Consider the following 21,479-nt stretch of genomic DNA (forward strand, 5'->3'; position numbering starts at 1 on the left):
CTTCCAGGTTCTCTCTGCCTTTAGGAAGACAAACAGTTATGGAATCCTTGGGAGAATGTTCTCAGCCTGGTTTGAAGAAGTTAGGTATCTCCTAGTCCTTTAACCTCCTGTATTTACTGGTAGCCTCAATACACAGGCAGCTATTAACACTTGCCGTATAACATCCATGGAACATGCCAAAAAAGACTTTTGCTGGGTATGGTGATGCACACCTATAATCCCAGCAGCCTGGAGGCTGAGGTGGGAGAATCCTAGGTTCAAAGCCAACCTCAGCAATTTAGCAGGACCTTGTCTCAAAATAAAATATAAAACCAGTTGGGAATGTGGCTCAGTGGTTAAGTACCTCCGGATTCAATCCCTGGTCTCCCCCAACAAAAGCATTTTAAAAAAACAAAGACTTCTTATCAAAGGAAGAGGGAGTATAAAAGTACAGGGATGCAGACAGGGGTGCATCCTGATCTCTATGTTGCTGATCCTTCACAAGAATAATTCTAGAGATATTAAAGTAATTGAGAAGCCAAATACTGTATTCTAAATTTGCATCCACAAATAGAATTCTTATTTTGTAGAGTCTTTAGGATATCTGAGGAATTTTATAACATATGTCTAAAAAAAACTTATATGTGCCAGGTGCTGTGGCACACGCTTATAATACCAGGCAGGAGAATTGCAAGTTCAAGGCCAGCCTCAGCAATTGAGGGACACCCTGGGTTCAATCTCCAGAGTCAAAACCAAACAACAACAAAATCCTTAAGCTTTGAAAGAAGAAATGAAATGAAACATATTTTCTCGTCACAATACAGCCAAATGAAAAATCAAAAGGAAAATGACAACACTATACAGCTCTTCGGTTAAAGGGGAATTATAATGAAAATTGCAACAGCAAACAACTTTGAAATCATCAATAAAAACATTCTATATGAAGCTGGATGTGGTGGTGGCACACACCTATAATCCCAGTGACTTGGAAGACTGAGGCAGGAGGATTGCCAATACAAGGCCAGGCTTGGCAATTTGGTAAGACCCCATCTAAAAATAAAAAATAAATAAAAATAGCTGGGGACATAGCTCAGTGTAGCATGCCCCTGGCTTCAATCCCCAGTACCACAAAAAAAACTTATATAAAAATGATGGAATATGACCAAAGCCACACTTGGAAGAAAATCCATAGAATGAAATGCTTTTATTATTAAACAACAAACAATGCAAATACAATATGCTGGATATTTATTAAAAGCTTATACTCTAACACTTGAACAAAATATATTGCCTTTAATCTTCATAGTACTTATGAAGTGGGTACTGGTTTTTGTCCTTCATAACAGTTAGGAGGTAGGTACTGTATATGCCCTAATTAAGCACATCTAACTGTGTAATCTGTTTCCAAGAATTATTTCTCATGCTTCTCAATTCAATGTCCCAAATACTAATGCTTACTGTAAACAAGGCACTGGAACAAAGAGATGTTCAAAGTGTTCTGTACCCTGTAAAAATGTAGTAATATGTATTTCAGATTATATATGAGGGGAAGGAGGCGTATCATACTATGATTGCAACTAAGCCTACCAGCTAAAATTGACTGTATTAAATGCTAAAAACAATGCATAATCACAGCACTATGTTTGCACACAGAAAAATGAATCCAGCTTGGGATGGGGATAGGAATCGATTGTGGTGCTTGTTGCCACTATTCAGGAAAGCAGCTCTAAGTTGTTCAAACAATTACTTAATGCAAGAGAAGCAGGAGGAGCATATACATTTCCACTTTATTAAAATATTATATAAATACAGAGCAGTTGGGCACATCCATTCTAAGGCACTGTTCTGGTTTGAATGCAATTCCACAAGAGAGAAAAGAGAAGCCATTACATTCTGCATTTTTCATCTCTACATTCAGACTCCTCCCATGTTACATATTTATTGCTACTGGGATCTCAATTTAACCCCAGACTTATAGCAGCATCATACAGGGACCTGGATGTTAAGAATTAAAGACACATCCTGGCTCTGGCACTTGATATGATTTGGCACTTAATTATAAACTCTCTTGCATTGTTGTCCATTTGTTTCCCAACTCTTGTTTAAACTACAGATATTATAAACTCTTTATGAGCCTGATCCGTGAATTATATTTCTTTACTAGCTTCCAATAAGCCTAGGACTAGTTAGGCACATAATAGATACCCCCAAAATACTTATTTATCACTTCCAAGAATTTTAATGCAATAGAAGAGATACACTTTCCCTAGTTCTGATTTAAGGAAAAGGATGACTGGGTATCTTCATAAAGGGAAAATGCTTGAATGTCCTATTTCTTGTTATCTTATAACAAGGAATTAGGCTCAATGAATGTTTTTCACATAATAACAGCTTTAACTGATAAGACTTCTTCCCTCATGAGAACTGGAGTTGTTACCATGATTATATGAGAATGTTTATACAAGTAGTAACTGTGTGTGTGTGTGTGTGTGTGTGTGTGTGTGTGTGTGTGTGTATTTATAAGATTATAAGTAAAATTAAAGGAGGTTGAGAATCACTGGGAAATTTACATTTTTTTCTGAATGAGTGATCCTCAATTCCTTAATACGATGTGTGTGTGTGTGTGTGTGTGTGTGTGTGTGTGTGTGTGTAATTATGAACAAAATTCAAAGAGGTTCAGAATCACTGGGCAAATAAATTATCTGAATTAGTGATCCCCACCTCCTTAAAATGATGTGTTTTGTATATTATACAAAAGATGTATATCTTTGAAGAAATTTTCACAATACCCTTGAAATAACTGGCGATAACTAGCTTGGGAGCAACAGGACTACACTGATAGCTACAGAAATATTTATTTAAGGCAATGTGTTCCAAGGGATATTTGCAGAATACTAGTTCCATAAGTTATTACTAGGTGCATATGAAAAAGGTTCTGGGGTCAATAAGTTTGGAAAATATTAAGCCCAAAGAAGTGCTTTACCCTCCTTTAGTAGAGGACCTCTCTTAGATTCTCATACACTGATGTACATTATGAATCTAGGAAGGAACAACAGCAGGAAGCAGTTTCCAAACATTTGCAGAACATCTTGCAGAACTAAGTGTGCCATGACACATAGTTATGGAGATACTGAATTTAAAAAATGGGTAAAATTTCAAAAGCACATAGACACATAAGCAAATATCAAAGGAGGGTGAAAATGCATTGATACTGGTTCTCTAGTCAACTGAAATTAAATTAGGTTCTATTTGTACAACTTCAACTGTCAAATGGATTTTTCCAGATTTAGAGCTTAATTACCAAATCGATAATCCTCTCTAAGCTCCATCACCACAGACTTCCAACTAAGCAGACCAAACTTGGCAAATTCAAAAGTAAAGGTTACAATCAATTTCCTTAAATGCAAAAATTTCAAGGGAAATAACCCAATTTTTACCAGGCAAATGATATCACCCTTCATCCTTATGTTCCTTACACATTTTATTGTTTGACAAAATCCACTGTCTCTTTTCTTGCCACCTGGGGCACATCTAAGGCTCTGAGCTCATGTAGTCACCTTTAATAATTACACAGCAGAATAAGTATTCTATTATAGATATGTCAGCTAGACATGGTTATCCATTATATTGACCCTACCTCTAAAAGGACAGTCATCCTTTATATGCTTATATTTATGATATGGTTGTCATGGAACACAGTTTTCCATTTTAATAAAAAAGAGTTGTGGAGACAGAATAAATCAAATCTAGGATAGCTGCAAGAATAGGTGGATACTCTAGAACTCATATGCCTTGGAAGATGAGTTTAAACATAGCCTTCCCCCCAAAAAATGCTGTTCTTGTAAGTTAGAAGAGGTTCTTCCAAGACAAACAGGCTGCTGCATGTTATGATTTTTTGAGCTAATACTAATCTCTGTAGGACCTGTTTCCCTTAACAATTCTTAAAGAAGTCCTCTAAAGTGAGTAACTTGGTGCATAATAAGGCCTGCTCTCTGTCTGAAGCTTTTAGAACAATGACTACACTTGTATGGCTTCTCCCCTGTATGGATTCTTAAATGAATAACGAGGCTTGGTCTCTGTCTAAAGCTTTTCCCACAATAATTACATTTAAAAGGTCTCTCTTCAGTATGTGTTCTCTGGTGCAAAGTAAGTGCTGTCAGTCGACTGAAACTCTTCCCACAACTATGACATCTATGAGGTTTTTCACCTGTGTGAGTTTTCAGATGTCTTTTAAGACTCGATCCATGACAAAAACTTTTTCCACACTCCAGGCATTTATATGTTTCTTCTTCGGAATGGGTTCTCTGGTGCCCAATAAGGTGTGACCGCCGAGTGAACCGTTTCTTACATACAGTACATTCATAGGGTCTCTCCCCTGTATGAAGTCGTTGGTGTCTATAAAGGTCTGAACTACGAAGGAATCTTTTGCCACATTCAGGACATTTGTGAGGTTCCTCTCCTGAATGAATTCTCTGGTGTCCAGTAAGTTGTGACTTTCGAGCAAAACATTTTCCACACTGAGGACATCGGTGAGGTTTCTCTCCTGGACTCTTTTTCTTTTGGGGCCTAGGGTTGAGAGGTTCTTCCAGGTTGGAACTCTCAGGTGTCTCTCCTAGAGTGGGGTTCTGATGTTCTACAAGTTTTGCTAAATCTGTCTGTAAGTCCTCTGGGGGCGGTTCCCACTGATTTTCTAACTGTACATAGTCTTTTTGCAAAATGGGACCATGTAGAGCATTCCCCTCTAACGTTACAACAAATGGATACATATTCTCCATTTTTTTCTGTTTTGAAGCATCTTCTTCATTTTCTAACCCGATCTCAAAACCTAAGAAATAGAAAATTGCCAATGTCATCATGTTCCAAAAAGGGGAAAAAACTAAAGGAAAATGAAGAGTCATATTACCCATTAGCAGGAATATAGAAATGGAATTCCTAGCTCTTTGCCCCAATTAGGTTGAAATTTTCTTTCCCTTCTTCCCTAGTATATCAATGAACAATTACTTACCTATCTTAGAATCAAGTAATTGTTTCATTTCTTTGGAATCCTGTAATTCTTTCACCCATGGCTCTTCTCTATGCTCCAGTGGGAAGGTCACATCAAGCTTTGGTAATGGATATCCTGGTCACAGAAAAGAAGGAAAGCATGATAATTTGGTTCATCAAAGGTTGTTTCAGAATTTGGGCTGATTTCTTGGACACATGGCCTCTTAATATCTACTTCATCCTCAGTTACTACTTTGTCTGGAGTCATAGGAAGTTTTTTTTTTTTAATTTTTAAAGATAAGAACAAAAGAAAAATGAAAACATTATATTGTGTTCACTTCAAGGCTGTCCTCCAATCTATGGGAGGTAAGTGAATCAACTGTGTGTTGAAGTCAATGCACTAAATTACTTCTGTGTCTTTTTTGCGGGGGCAGGGGCAACCAGGAATTAAATCTGGAGGCACTTTACCACTGAGTTATACCCCCCAGCCCTTTTTTTAAAATTATGATATTTTATATGTGTCTCTCAAAGATCCATGTGTTAAAAGTATGGTTCCCAGCTAGATACTGTTGGGAGGTGGTGGAAATTTAAGATGTAGGACCTAGTGGGACATTTTAAGTTATGGGGGGGGTGCCCTTGAGGGGAATTGTGAAAGCCTGGGTTCTTCCTCTTTCTCTTTTTGTTCCTGGCCATGAGGTGAACGGTTGTTCCACCATGCATTCTCCACCATTATGTGCTGCCTGGCCAGAGGCCCAAAAGCTTGGTCAGAGTGAAAACTCCAAAACTGTGGGTCAAAACTGATTATCTCAGGTTTGTTACAGTAATAGAAAGTCAACAAATACAGTTTTTATATTTTTCAATTCTAAAATTTCCATTTGAATTTTCTAATTTCTAGCTCTTCATTGATATTCTTGATATAATATAGTCATCACAACTTCCTTTACTTCTTTAATTGTGGTTTTCTCAAGTTCTTGGAATATAGTCATAATGGTTACTTTACAGTGTTTTTCTGTTAAATATGATATCCAACCACTCTCATAAATGGACTCTGTTGCCTGATTTCTCCTGGCCCAGTATTTTCTGTCCATATGCATGTCTCATAATTTTTTGTTGGTAATTGAACATTTTAGATAATATATTGTAGCAACTCTATGCCACCCAAGGTCTTTTACTGTTATTTGCTTATTTATTATCAAATGACTGGGTAATTTTAGTGAAGTCTATTCCCCTGCAAAGCTAAGTATTACTAAGCAATGTTAACCTAATATCACTCTTCCTGGGGCACATCCTTAGGTATGCACAGTCTCCCTGGAATGACAGTTATCAGAGCAGCAGAAATATATTCAAAAAAATAATGACCCCAAATTCCCCAAGTACATTGCAAAAAACATTAGTGTGCATATCTAGGAAGGAACACACTGATAATTTATATGATTTCAAGAAATTCACAAGTGCTTCTTGAAAAAAAACAAAAAAATTTAACTTCCCAAGAAAATTTCAAGTATCACAAGAAATCAGCATCACTGGATGGTAAACAATACAGAGGATGGGCATGCAGTAAATATGCATAAGAAACAAACATTTTGTCTGTCACACACAAAGTTATCTGGGCTCTTCAGGTCATATGAAAGCTTCCACTTGTTTGGTAGCAGCATGAATTTCAAGTAGGAAAAACACAAGTAGATCGATCCACAGATTAAAATAAAGATCCTAAAAGTCACACAAAAGGATAAAATCTTAAAAGACAAGAAGAGAAAAATGATTCATCAGTTACATGTGGGGATTAAAAATTGGGTTCTTATCAGAAACAATGGAGGCTAGAAAGCAGTGGGATGACATATTCGAAGTACTCAAAGAAAAATAAAAACTGTATGCTGGGCATGGTAGTGCATGCCTGAAATCCCAGCAACTCAGGAGGCTGAGGCAGGAGGTTCACAAGTTCAAGACCAGCCTCTGAACTTTAGCGAGGCATTAATTAACTTAGTGAGACTCTGTTTTGAAATAAAAAATAAAAAAGCTGGGGATGTAGCCCAGTGACAGAGGGTCCCTGGGTTCAATCTACAGTACCATAAAAACTGGCATTCAAGAATCTTATAACCAGCAAAGCTATCTTTCAAAAATGAATATGCAAGGGTTGGGGATGTAGTTCAGTAGTAGAGTGCTTGCCTAGCATGTATGAGGCCCTGGATTTGATCCCTAGCACTACAAAAAAATGAATACGCAATGAAGATTTTTTGGAGAAACAAAACTGAGAGAATTCAATTCTAACAGACTTACCTAAACATATACACACACACACACACACACACACACATATATATACACACACATATAATACATAATATATATTATAAATCATATAATGTTTTATGTCATATATATTATATAATATATGCAGAGAGAGAGTTTATAAAAAAACACTAAAGGGCAAGTGACCCCAGATGGTAACTAGAATCCACATGAAAAAAATAGCACAAATAGAGGTAATTATGTAATTAGAACAAAGTATAAGTAAATAAAAAATTCTGCTTCTTTCTTTTAAAATATTTTTAAAAAACAAATTCTATAATATGTAGAAATGAAATGTATTTGTCAATAATAGTGCAAGTGAGGTGGGTGAGAGCAAAGTTGTATTGGTCTGGATGATTCCAGTTGGTTACTCAAATCCACAGGAACAAATGAAAAAAAAAAAAAAAAGAAAGAAGTGAAGCCAGGTACAGTGGCACATACCTACAATCACAGCAACTCAGGAGGCTGAGGCAGGAGGATCTCAAGATCAACGCCAGCCTCAGCAACTTAAGAGAGACCCTCAGCAACTTAGTGAGATCCTATCTCAAATTAAAATAATAAAAAAGATTGGGGATGTAACTCAATGGTGAAGGGTCACTGGGGTCAACCCTCAGTACCACACACACCCAAAAAAGATTGATTGAAAGTAAAGGATGGAAAATATATATCCTGTGAATAACATTCACAAGATGACTAAACACAGATATTAAAAGAGAAAATGCTACTATATATAAAGAGGATCATTTTATAAGAAAAAGATCAGTCTATCAGGAGGTGAAAACAGTTATAAACATGTATGCAGTTAATTACAGCGTACCAAAATACATGAAGCAAAAAATGACAGAAATAGAAAAACTAGACAAATCTACAGTATAGAAGTTGGACACTTCAATAATTTCTGCATTAATGGATAGAAAAATCTGATAAACTATAGAAGACACAGAAAATATCAGAAGTTAAACACGGCAGACATTCACAGAACACTTCACCCAACAACAGCAGAAAATATGTTCCTCATAAGAGCACACAGAGAGTTCTCCAGGACAGACAAGATGCCATACTATAAAAAATAGTTCCAAAATGTAAAAAGGATCACAATTAAAAGATATATTCTCCCCCCCCAAAAAAAAGAACAAAATTATAATTAAATAAATTTGAGAACTACACAAATACATGGAAATTAACATGCTTCTAAATAAGTAATCAAAGCAGAAAATTAGGAATATTTTGAGATAATGAAAATTAGCACACTGCATACCAAAACTTAAAGAATGTACACAAGAGTGCTTAGAGGGAAATTTATAGCTGTGAATACCTACATTACAAAAGCATAAAAACTCAAATAATAACCTAACTTTCCATCTTAAAATACTAGAAAAGGAACAGCAAACTAAATTTAACACAACCAGAAAGAAGAAAATAATAAAGATTGGAGTGGAATTTAATGAAATAGAGAATTGTAAAGCAACAGAGAAAAATCACTGAAACCAAGGTTGTTTCTTTGAAAGCAAAAATACTTAGAAACTTTTAGCTAGACAGGCCAAGAAAAAACTCAAATTACTAATCAGAAATGAAAGAAGCAACACGACTACTAACCTTACAAAATTATAAAGGAATACTATAAACATGTATGAAAATAAATCAGATAAATTTAAAGGTAACGTATGAATTCCTAGAAACACATACACTAATCAAATTGACTCAAGAAGAAGTAAAAAAATCTGAATAGACTCATAACTACTAAAAAGATGTAATTAGTAATCAAAAACCTTTCCACAAAAAAAATTCCAATCCCAAGATGGCTTTAGTGGTGAAACCTGCCAAAAACATTTGAAGAAGAATTAATACCAAGTCTACATAATCTCTTTCTGAAAATAGAGGAGAATGGAATACTTTCCAACTCACTCTACTGACACAAGGAAAGAAACAGATATCAATGGAATAGAATCAATAACCTAGAATTAGACCTTTACATTTATAATCAATGGATTTTTGATAAAGGTTCCAAGAAAATTCAATAGGGAAAAAGAATAGTCTTCTCAATAAATGGTGCTAGGACAACTGGATATCCATATGCAAAAGAATGATGTTGGTTCCCTGGGTCATACCACATACAAATATTTATTTTAAATGGATCAATGACCAATGTTAAGAAATGAACCCACAAAAGAAGGAGCACAAGTGTAAATCTTCATGACCTTGATTTAGACAGCAGTTCTACAAATATAACATTGAAAGTGCAAGCAACAAAAGAAAAAAATTGCAATTCTCTAAATACTTTCAAAAAACAGAAGAGGAGGACTGGGGATGTAGCTCAGTAGCAGAGCCCTTGCCTTGCACATGCAAAATCCTAGGTTCAATCCTTAGCACCACCACCCCCCTAGAAAAAAAAAGCAGAAGAGGAGGAAAGACTTTCCAACTCATGCTATGAGGCCATTATTGCCTTGACCAAAAAAATTAAAAACCCCATATAAAGACAGGATAAGAAAATGAAACTACAGACCAGTATCTCTTCTGAATATGGGTGTAAAAATCTTCAACAAAATGGTATCAAACTGAATCTAGCAATACATTATAAGAATTATACACCAGGTATTTATCCCAGGAATGCAAAGATGATTTATCATTAAAAATTAAGATAATAGCTGGGCATGATGGTGCATACCTGTAATCCCAGTGGCTCAGGAGGATTGAGAGTTCAAAGCCAGCCCCAGCAAAAGTTAGGCATTAAGCAACTCAGTGAGACCGTCTTTAAATAAAATGGGGCTGGGAATGTGGCTCAGTGGTCAAGTGCCCCTGAGTTCAATCCATAGTACCGCCCCAAAAAACTAAGATAATATAATATTACAATAGAATATCAAATAAAAATCACATGATCATCTCAATACATACAAAAAATACTTAGCAAAATTCCTTACTGCTTCCTGATTTTTTTAAAAAATCAAATTACGAATAGAAGGAAATTTCCTCATTCTGGTAAAAAAGTATCTATGAAAGAGCCACAGCTAAAATCATAAGTAATAGTGAAAAACTAAATTTCTCCTGAGAGAAACAGGCAAGGACGTACACTCTCACCACTTCTATTCAACACTGTACTAGAGGTTCTGACAAGGGCAACTAGGCAAAAAAAATATATATATATATAAATATATATACATATATATTTATATACACATATATATACAAAATGTATTCAGATTGAATCTTAAGAAGTAAAACTATCTCTTTTCACAGATGACATGATTCTGTACATAGAAAGTTCTAAAGAATCTACTAAGAATCAGTTAATAAGCAATTCAGTAATTTGTAGGATACAAGATCAATATAGAAAAACCAATTACAATTCTATATACTTTCAATGAGCAATCCAAAAATTAAATTAAGACAATTCTACTGACAATAACATTAATGAGAATAAAATATTTAAGAACAAATTTAATACAAATCAGTATAAAATTTATACTTCATAAACTACATCTGGGTGTGGTGGCACACTCCTGTAATCCCAGCAAGTTGGGAGGGTAAGGCAGGAGGATCACAAGTTCAAGGCCAGCCTGGGTAATTCAGTGAGACCCTCAGCAATTTAGCAAGATCCTCTCTCATTATAAAAAGGGCTGGGGATATAGCTCATTGGGCAAAGTGCCCTGGGTTAAATCCCCAGTACCAAAACCAAAAACAAAACCTACAAAACATTGTTGAAAGATATCAAGGAAAATCTAAATAAATGGAAAAGCATCTCAGGCTCATGCATCACAAAATCTAGTATCTTTAACGTCGGCAATACTCCTCCAACTGACCAACATCTAACAATCCCTAACAGCATCCCAACTGACTTCTGTGTAGTAACTGATAAAATTATAACAAACCCAGAATGTCTTGAAAAATAAGAACAAACTTGAAGTTCTTGTACTTTCAAATTTCAAAATTCGCAACAAAACAATAATAATTAAGACAGTCTGGGCTGGGGAGATAGCTCAGCTGGTAGAGTGCTTGCCTTGCAAGCACAAGGCCTTGAGTTCGATCCCCAGTACCGCAAACAAACAAACAAAAAAAGACAGTCTGGTACACCCATGAGAATAGACATATGGATCAGTACAACAGAAATAATGCATCCAGCAGTAAGCCCATATACCTTTTTTCAACTGATTTTTAAGAAAGGCTTCAAAGATATTCAATGCAGAAAGAATAGCTTTTACAATAAATCATGCTGTGACACCATGCTATCCACATGGAAATAAAGTATTTGTTGGACCCTTACCTCACACCCTGTAAAATATAGTTGAAAATGGATGAGACTCTTAAATATAAGAAAACACGGTATACATGGTCATTTTTAAATATGTTCCCAAATACTTTGATATTCTTCCATTCCAGAGGTAGGATTTTTCCTTTCCTCCACTTAAGCTTGGGTTGGACTTAGTGACTCCCTTCTAATGAAGAGAATATGGTAGAAGAGCTGGTGTGTGACTAGGTTACCAAAGATGCTATAGCAGGGGCTGGGGATACAGCTCAAGTCGGTAGAGTGCTTGCCTTGCAAGCACAAGGCCCTGGGTTTGATCCCCAGCGTCGCAAAGAAAAAAAAAGAAAGATGCTATAGCATGCCCATGTTTTCTCTTGGATCATCTGCTCTGGGGGAAGTCTGTTGACCTGTCCCAAAGCTCAAGTAGCCTCTGAAGAAGCTCCCTTAGCAAGGAATTGAAGTTGCCTGCCAGGTCCTGCTGACACCTTGATTACAATTACAAAAGAGACTCTGAGTAAACAACTCCCAAATTCCTGACTCAGAAACTGTGATAAATGCTTTTTTTCTTAAGTTGCTAAATTTGGGGGGTGGAATAATTTATTATGAAACAATAGCTAAACAATACAAAAAAGGAAAAAGCAACCACAGATTAACTAAAAAGGTGATTCACTAAAGAATGCTCTCTGAGTTCTATATTCAGGGAATGAATTTATTAAGCTCCATTAGCAAAATTTGTCATAAAGGTTCCACTGCCCTGTGAAATATCATTACTATAGTTGGGGGTTAGATATTACCTTATGGTCAATTATTTCATATAATTGGATAATCTGGAGAGATTTAAGTGACAAGAATCTTCTGATGCTTTACAGATAGTATCTGTTCCATATTCTTTAAATTTCATCTCATAACCTTTATCACCAAAAGATGTGATCTTTGACATATATTCCAAGTGAAAAGTCTTGATTGAAACAAAAACCCAAAGCTTTGATAATCAAAAATATGTTTGATTTTGGTGTAATAATTTTGAATTCTACATTTTCAAAGATATAGTTTGCATGATACACTTTATGCTTTTAGGACCAGTGCCTCCTTGCCTTTTTTTCTTTCTGACTACAGACATTCTAATAGCATTACCCACCCTTAGGATCTAGAGTGTCTGGCTTCTATTTAAATGATGGATTTTTTGTTGTTATTGTTTATGTCTTCCTTAGATCTCTCTGCATTTTTCCTTTAAGTTCATTTTTTTATCTTGCAATCAATGTGTGTGCTTTCAGTTACAATGACCAAAACATGTGTACACACACACATTTCATATAATGAAACCATCCTAATATTTTGCTGACAGAATATATTGCAAACTTTAACATAAACTCAATTGATTTCTTCTATTACTTTTAAACTCATTCTTCACTTAGCCAGTATCTTGTGCTTTTCACACCATCTCCAATAGAATCTGCTTCATGCAATACATCAAGATGTTTAAATATTTAAGTAACCTTTAAATGATGGAGGAATAAGTCTTACATCATTTTACAAAGTATATTATATACTTTAAAAAGGGATGAAAACAGGATAATTTCCCCTCTTCCAAATTTGTATTTTTACTTGATTAACTAACTATACCTATCTTTTGTTAAGCACACTGAATTTTCATGTGCTTTACACCATGATGAATACTGCTGCTCTGTGATCTTTCAACCTGTAATATTGATAAAAGAAGCAAATTAACATGCAGAATCAGAATGCATATGTCAAAAGATCTATAATTTAATAGGGCTAATGAAAATCTATTTGTGATAATCATACATACATAAACACATATTTTAAAAATAATTATTTCGCAGATTATTAAATGAAGGTAAAGATTAGAATATACATGATGACATTATATAGTCCTGCATTGACAACAATATGTATAAAAATGCACTTCTGGGTTGTCCTCTCTTGGCCAGCATTATTTAAAAATGTGTGCTAGGTACAGTGGCACACACCTGTAATCCCAGTGGCTTGGGAGGCTGAAGCAGGCAGATTGCAAGTTCAGAGCCAGCCTCAGCAATTTAGCGAGTCCCTAAGCAACTTAGTGAGACCCTGTTTCAAAATTTTAAAAATAAAAAGGCTTGGGAATGTGGCTCAGTAGTTAAGTTCCTCTGGGTTCAATCCCTGGTACCAAAAAAAAAGTGCTTAAAATTCATAAGCACCCCAGATCCATATGTTCAAATCTAAACTTGCCTTGACACACCAAATTTGATCCTTATCTGTTCTCCATTTCAGTGGACAACATTAAAATCTGGATGCCATCCTTCACACATTCTGGTTCATTATCGATACCCAATCACCAAGTTCTATATTTCACACCTGCTAAATATCTTTTGACATACCCCTTTTCACTCTATTCTCACCAATATACCCATGGTTCAGAAAACTATTCTCTCTCATGTGGAGGATTTCAACAACCTCCCCAAAGATGTCCCCACTTCCACTGGATTTCACTTGTACTGTAGCCAAAGTGATCACCTAAAATGTAAATCTGCCTATATCACTCTGATGATATTTGAGAACCTTCAAGCATTCCCCACAGCCTTGACATTAAATTTTTGGGGGATGGTACCGGTGATGGAACACAAGGGTGCTTCACAACTGAGACACATCCCCAGCATTTTTATTTTTCTGTTTAGCAATAGGATCTCACTAAGTTGCTTAGGGCCTCACTAAGTTGTTGAGGCTGGCCTCAAACTTGCAATCATCCTGCCTCAGCCTCTGGAGTCACTGGGATTACAGCTGTGCACCACTGTGACAAACTTGATACTAAATTTTGATTCCTCAAACACAAGAAAAAGATTTTCATAACACAGGACCCTGCTTCCTTTTCCAATCTCTTGAACTGCTACCCCTGCTTCTCCACTCCTGCCCACCCCTCAGAGTGCAGCAGCAGGTCTTCTCTCTGCCACTGGGCCTCTGCACATGCAGCCCCTTCTGCCAGGGGACCTCCCCTCTCCTCACTCCCGCCACTCAAAGGTTGACTCCAATCCATCCTGGAGCTAGCTACTGGCCCAGATCCCCCTCCTCCAGAGGTCTCCCCTCTCAGCCTAAAAGCTGGCGAGGGACCCTCCTGTGTGCTCCGCCAGCATCCTAGGGCCTCCAACACACGGTTTCCATCACATATAGGACATACGGTCCCATGGACATATCTGAACTCTCCACCCAAACTGAGTGCCAGGGCAGCGGGGGCTGCTTTCACGCCGGGTGGCCTGCCTAGTCCCCGGGTCCAGCAGGATGCCTGGCTCTTCACCAGTGCTCATAATGCTGACTGTGACAATAAATGTGGAGATGTGGGGGGAACACGTGCTAAGCTCGGGCTCTGTGCTAGTTGTGGGGGCTTCCCATGTTTCCATTTTGGAACATGGGCTGATCTCCACTAATTTTCCTCTGCAGGTCTCCTTGGTGGTCTCAGTACTACACAGTGTCTTCCACGTGCCACCAAGGTGAAGGTGAAGCTGAGCCTGCTGGAGATAGAGGAGAGGATTCCCACCACACCTGGGCCCAGGCTTCCACGGGGGAGGGGAGGGCTGGGGCAGGGCAATGGAAGGAAACCCCAAAGGGAAGGGGAACAGGACACCAGGCATCAAGTCCACCTGGCCTCGTCTCCTGCTAGCGCCCACCCATTGGTGTCTGGGGCCCTGGATCTCAAAGGGTGGTGTGTGCAGCACTCGCTCAGAGAGCTTGTTAAACACCTACCCCAGGTGATGCTGAGGCTGAGTGACTGCTGACTAATGAGCAGGGTCATTGGTTTTGCCTCTCCCCAATGCCACTCTACCCAGAGACGCTGTTCCCAGAGACGCATCTCCTTATCCTCCCCCTGCTTTGTATCCAAGAGGGCCATACCCATCGGGGAATCCACGTTTCCAGCGAACCCAACCTCTGAAAGCTCTCGAGTGCTCGATCACACACAAAAGAGCAGAAAGAGAACCCTTCCTTACCAGGATCCAGAAAGGGCTGGCATTCCCCAGTGGCACCATAGTTCAGCTCCTGAGGCCCTGCCTGTGGGATCCAGGCCTCTGTCACTGGGGCCTCCTGGACAGGTCCCATTCCCTGGAGTGCAGATGTCTCCAGGTGCATGTTTGGTGGCATGGGTACTGCTCCTACTGGAGCCAGTTCTTCCAAGAGCATGTCATGCATGTCGACCTGGGGGAAATGCCAGAGCCCATCACTTAGCGGTGAAGTTAGCTCGACCTCACTCTAAAGCAAAGTATTGCCGACTAGCAATACAATAAGAGCCACATGTGCAGTGGAAACTTTTTCAGTGGCCACAGGACACAATGTATAAAAGGAACCGGAGTGTTCTTGATCTTCATAGCACGTGGAATCTAACTAACCCCACACGTGCAATCCGTCAGGATTTCTGCATGTAATCCACGTGAACAGTTACCAAGTTACCTGCTCTTCCCCCGAGAGCTTCTGCACGTGCTATGCAGTTTACACTCGCAGCAGGTCTCAATCAGCACTGGCCACGGTTCACGTGCTCGAGGGGCACACGTGGCTAGTGGCTCTTGTACTGGGCAGGGCAAGACTAGAACACTTGAAGATGAAATCTTGCATGGTAAACCAAACGAAGAAGACAGAAGGGAAGGGAGACCACAAACGCATTCTGCTCTGGGGAGGCAGGACCTTTAGCAGCCTCCTCTTCAGGCCTCTATGTGCCCTGAAGCCAACAGCTCCTACAGAGCCCTGCCCCACGTGGGACCCAGCACCCTGACACCCTGCTGGAAGCACATGCTCCCCCTCCCAGACACACCACCCTCCCCTTCCCCTCAGCCCTGCCCTCCCCAAACAGAGGCATGGTGTGGTCCTTCTGAACCCAGGGCAGTACCACTGCCCCTGTGGCATATCCAACATATGCTGGCTGGTGCCGGCTACTGGGATTCCGGGGACCGGGATGGGAGCATTGCTCACAAAGCAGAGCTGTCCCAGGTCCCTCCCAAGTGGGCAATTCCCCCTCAAACATTCATGCAGTTAAAGAGCACCTGCCAAGTACCACATTGTGGTGACCAGATACTGACAAAGTGTTTTTGCATATTTTAGCATGACTTGGATTTCCTAGGAATGCACCACTGTGCAAATCAAAGGAAGACTACACTATTTGTTCCAATTTATCAAGACTTGTTTACCACTTAGGGACATCATGTGACAAGCAGCCATAGATGATAGTACTTGACCTGTATTAGTGTGAATACTGTCTAGCATTACAACAATTCTAAGCAGAGATGTAGGCATCTGACAATTTCATATCTTCTTGTGAAGTGATGTCAAACATATTTATACAAACATGTATATCAGTCAGCAATACACCACGTTCATCTTCCTGTATATGCTTTCTGAATTCTACTTGCTTCTACATGCTACTTTGTAAAGAGCTGGATAGTAAATATTTTAGACTTTTTGGACCATGTTTACTGTCTTATTTCTTCTTCCTCTTTTTTAAAAAAACACTTTAAAAAAGTAAAAATCACTATTAGCTCACAATGTACAATGCATTCTTTTCTCACCTGCTGCTCTGGTATCTCAAGTTCTCTCTGTAAATCTTCTATCAGTGACACAACTCTTTCTCTATTCTCTGGGCAATGTTCCCTCACCCAGGTCTCCATCTCCGTGGGCAGTATGGTTAGGAATTGCTCCAACACCAGCAACTCCAGGATTTGCTCCTTAGAACGCATCTTTGGCTTCAGCCACTGACAGCAAAGCTCCCAGAGTTTGTTGAAAGCTTCATGAGGCCCGGCCGCCTCTGTGTACTGGAACTGCCTGAAGCGTTGGCGGAACACCTCACAGTCAGTGTCATACTCTTGCAGCACAGAGCCCTGATTCAAGGAGGCCTGGATTGCACAACCCAGGGCCACAGCCATTGCCTCTTTCAGAAGCTTAGAGTTTATCTGGGACCTGAGGTCTCAGATTTCAGTTTGTTTCTCTGTAATAATCAGGGGGAACCACCTATAGCTGAAGACAGGGAAAAAATGAGGAAAGAGAAACAGCAATGGTTACAAGAGGACATACTCACTGACCTTAACTTATTTATCTTTACCAAAGACCTAAACGAGCACTTTGTAATCTTTCTAGTGGTTTTGAGACCCTGATAAAAGCTAAAGACTCCCTTCCTGGAAAAAACACATAAATATCCACTTCTGCATGCGTTTCAAAAGTTTATAGAATCTCAGAGTTTATCCACATACCCTCTAGAGTTGTTCTAATATGGTAGCCAAGAGTCCCATGTGACACTTTAGGTTTAATTAAAATTTTAGTTTCTTAGTCATAATAACTAAAACTTCAAGTGCTCAATAAATGCCATTGCCAGAAATTCTACTGAATGGCTCTGTTCTTGAGTTCCACTGTTTCAAGGTTAAGAACTCTATCCTTAAATATTCCCCTAAAAATCTGTTGGCATTTAACCCTATTCCTTGTCTAATCCAAGTTTCATGTGTTTCTGAATATAAGGAGGTCTCAAAAGAAATGTGGGAGGAATATTAAGAATATTTTTGAGTCATGCCTGCCTGTAATCCCAATGACTTGGGAGGCTGGAGCAGGAGGATTGAATGTTTGTGTTTAGCCTCAGCAACTTAGCCAGACCCTGTCTCAAAAGAAAAAATAAAAAGGGCTCGGGATATAGCTCAGCTCTAGAGAATCCCTAGGTTCAACCCCCAGTTCAGTAAAAAACAAAACAATACATTTGAATAATTTTCAATGTCCATCAGGCTTTAAGTACCACTTAATAGCCTTTAATCAAAGTGAATTTAGGTAAAACCATGCTTTGCAAGGGCAGCAAATCATCAATTCCTCCTTCTCCATTTAAGGGATGTACAGTTCAGCCTATGTCACTAAGCTCCTCATCCTTCTATAGTATTCCAAGTGGCTCTCCTTTGTAAAAAATATGATGCTATATGGCAGCCCAACAGGAATTTGCTCTTCATTCATAATGAAGGACATTTATCAAGTTCATGCTATATGCAGGTACTGTTCTAAGCATCCAGCATGTATTAATTCAGTTAACCCTCATTCAACCTTAGGAGATCCATATTAGTGTTATCCCAGGAATGCAGATTAGGGAACAGCAGTTTGAGGCTTAAGGGCAATTAAATTGTCCAAAGTCACATGGTAAGTGCCAAAGGAAAATGGCCATGAGGTTAAAGACGACTCCAGCACTTAAAAAGTCTAAAAAACCCATCAAAATGGGGCTGGGGTTGTTGCTCAGTGGTTGAGCACTTGCCTAGCATGTGTGATGCACTGGTTTCCATTCTCAGCACTGCATATAAACAAATAAATAAAATAAAGGTCCATCAACAACTTAAAAAAAATCAAAGTGTTCTTAGCATAACTCTGAGGTCACCAAGGAGGTCACATACATGTCTCCACAGGTCTCAGGATCTGTACCTGCCCAGGTACTGTGGGTCCTCTCTGCATTTGCTGAGCCAGCTCTCTGGAGGGAATTAAAAAAAAAAAAAAAAGAACAGAACACTCAAGACTTTCTTCCCATCCCATTAACCAAAATTGAAACTCTGTTCCTCTTATCACCCTTCATCACCATAGTAGCCTGAATTTTAGTGGCAGATTGATTTAGAAGTAATAACCTGCTAACTGTGTGACCCTGAGACTCAATGTCTCTGTCTGCAATACATGCATAATCATAGCATCAACTTTATAATATATCCTACTCGGATCCAACTGCAGGGAAAGCAAATAGCGGCATGCCTGGTTAAAAGGGCTCAATTAAAGTTTATTGCTGGTCACGACTCCTTCCTAGGAAGCTTCTGCCTTCTTGAGCCTAGGCATCTAACCGTTGCTGGAGTGCATCCAGAAACTGCGGTTTTTTGGCTGTGGACCCACCCGTTAATCCGCTCCAGCCTCACAGCTGGCCAGCCCTCCCCTCACTGACCCAAAACCTTCCACCACGTCTACCAGGGAAGTGACCGTCCGGGTTTCCTTCCATCTGTCCTTCCCAGTTAAAAGTTCACTGCACTATGGGATTAATGGTTTCCCCCTAAACGTTCCTGTAGTGAACCCGCCCTCACACGGCCTAGGAGTAAACCGATGGGAGAAAAGGGAGCACTTGAGGAACGGCAAGAGTGACACGTCCCTGAAAAGTCTAAAAGCTGGTTTAAAATCGGATGCTGGTGTCCCGGGCGCAGTCTCCGAGCGCTCCTGGGCGATGAGGTCCCGCCGCCCGAAGGGGCACTCCCAGCCTGGGAGGATTCCCAGGAAGGCCTGGCCGGGTCGCAGGGAGCGGCGGCGGGGTCCCCGGTCCGACAGGGGCCCGTCGCCCCTCGCTGCTCCGGCGGCTGCCGCCTGGGGCGCATCTGGAATCCGCCAGTTCGCTTAGCCCAGGCAGGCGAAGGGAACCCCGCTACCCGCGCCCGCGCCCCAGGGACGGCCACGCCCTCTGGCCGCTCCGGGACTCACCGCCTCAGCGCCCAAGGCTCTCCCAAGCTCACCGGCAACTGCCCAGGGCGCAGGCGCGGGGCCGCGCTGTGGACTACATTTCCCGGTAGGCCTTACGTCGCCCGTCGCGCTCCGGGCCCACAAGGATGCTGACGTGGGAGGAGCTGGGACTCTCCCGGGCTTCCTAGCTTCAAGCTGCTTTGGAAATGCTCCCATTTCCGGTCTAATCACCTCTTGGTCCCTGAGGGTTGGGTGAGGCGATAGCCGGGTCGTGAGCCAAGTGAAGACTTTTCCCCAACAGCCTTAGAGTAACCAGAGCGGGTCTGGAACATCTTTTAAATCTGTCATGGCCTGCGCAGTGATTCTCAAAACTGTGTGTGGAAGGATTTCTTGAAAAGGATTTTTAAATTCAGATTTCCAGGCCCAACCCGACACTAACGCATTGGCTCTTGCATGAACTTGAGGAGTCTCTTTTTAATAAGTTGTCTTGGGGATTCCCACTCTGGCCATCTACGGGGGGGTCACAGGGGCCTTGGGTTTGCTTCCTAGTTTCCTTCTCTTGAAGACTTGAGCTTCCATTGGGCAACCCCGCCCATTCCTCTCCACCTTCAACCACCACCAGAGGTCTCTTGGGTCTTAGAATTTGCCCGCTGGCACAGCCTCCTGTGTATTCCAATCTGTCCCTCACTGGTCCCGCCCCTAGAAGCAAAATTTTCATTTTCGTTGATATGAATCAGGTTGTGGTGAGGCCTGATCCAATGACTACTACATATAATGGTTTTAATTGGAAAACATAGTCTTCATGTTGGTCCCAATCTGGTACCTTTGGTATATGGATGCCAAACTTCGGTGCTAGGACTTAACTGCCTGGGACCCAGGATGGAGAGGAGAAAGCCGCCTGTTCTTGTGCCTCCAAGAGGCTCTGTTAGATAATGGACTGGGGCGGGAACAGGTGTTAACAGTATCCTGGTGTGGAGGATGGCAGGCAGTGCATTATCCTGGGCCCGCTGAAACCAAGGCACTGGAGACAGCTCTGCCCAGGCCAAAGTTGTTCTCCCCCGCTGACTTGGAGTCCCAGGCACCCAGAGTCTCCTGAAGCCATTATTTCTCTCACCTGGCCCATATTACTTTCTAAACAGGTGTACCTCATTTTGGGCCAGTGTGGTCTGGGAATCTGACAGTGGCTCTGGTCCGGAATCCCAGAAGGAAGGACTCCTGTGTTAGTGAAACTGTAGGAGTTTCTGTGCTGGAGCCAGGAGCTGCTTCCACTTGACCCACTACCCAGCCTGAAATCTACCCACCTGAGAATTCTGTTTCCAAGAGACCACTGATTCCCAGAAAACCCTCAGGCATCTCCTGGACTGTTACCATGAATGGCTTGAACCTGACATGCACTCCAGGGAGGAGTTCCTGATTATTCTGTCACAGCAAGGTACAGATGCTGGGACTCTTTTCAAGTATAAATCTGCCAAATGTGATGGCTCATGCTTATAATCCAGGGACTCTGGAGGCAGAGGCAGGAGGATTGCAAGTTTGAGGCCAGCCTCAGAAATTTTTAGTGAGGCCC

The 21,479-nt window shown here is 40.3% G+C and overlaps 1 protein-coding gene across 4 annotated transcripts; it reads right to left on the bottom strand.

Moving 5' to 3' along the window:
• Nucleotides 1–1,191: 1,191 nt before the first annotated feature.
• Nucleotides 1,192–19,972, bottom strand: ZNF449 (zinc finger protein 449). Of its 4 annotated transcripts, XM_079124601.1 has the most exons (6): nt 19,934–19,972; nt 18,880–18,953; nt 17,035–17,479; nt 15,469–15,673; nt 4,985–5,098; nt 1,192–4,804 (listed from the first exon to the last, which is right to left on the bottom strand). In XM_079124601.1, exons 3-6 carry the CDS (start codon nt 17,386–17,388, stop codon nt 3,921–3,923), a joined length of 1,557 nt encoding a protein of 518 aa, XP_078980727.1. In that variant the 5' UTR covers nt 17,389–17,479; nt 18,880–18,953; nt 19,934–19,972; the 3' UTR covers nt 1,192–3,920. The 4 variants fall into 4 exon arrangements, with proteins under 4 accessions (XP_078980727.1, XP_078980730.1, XP_078980729.1 ...); XM_079124604.1 differs by lacking the exon at nt 18,880–18,953 and having other exon boundaries at nt 19,934–19,951; XM_079124603.1 differs by lacking the exon at nt 19,934–19,972 and having other exon boundaries at nt 18,908–19,882.
• Between the last annotated feature and the right edge of the window lie 1,507 nt (nt 19,973–21,479).

This window comes from Sciurus vulgaris (genome assembly GCF_902686455.1).
Source record: "Sciurus vulgaris genome assembly, chromosome: X".
Taxonomy (NCBI): domain Eukaryota; kingdom Metazoa; phylum Chordata; class Mammalia; order Rodentia; family Sciuridae; genus Sciurus; species Sciurus vulgaris.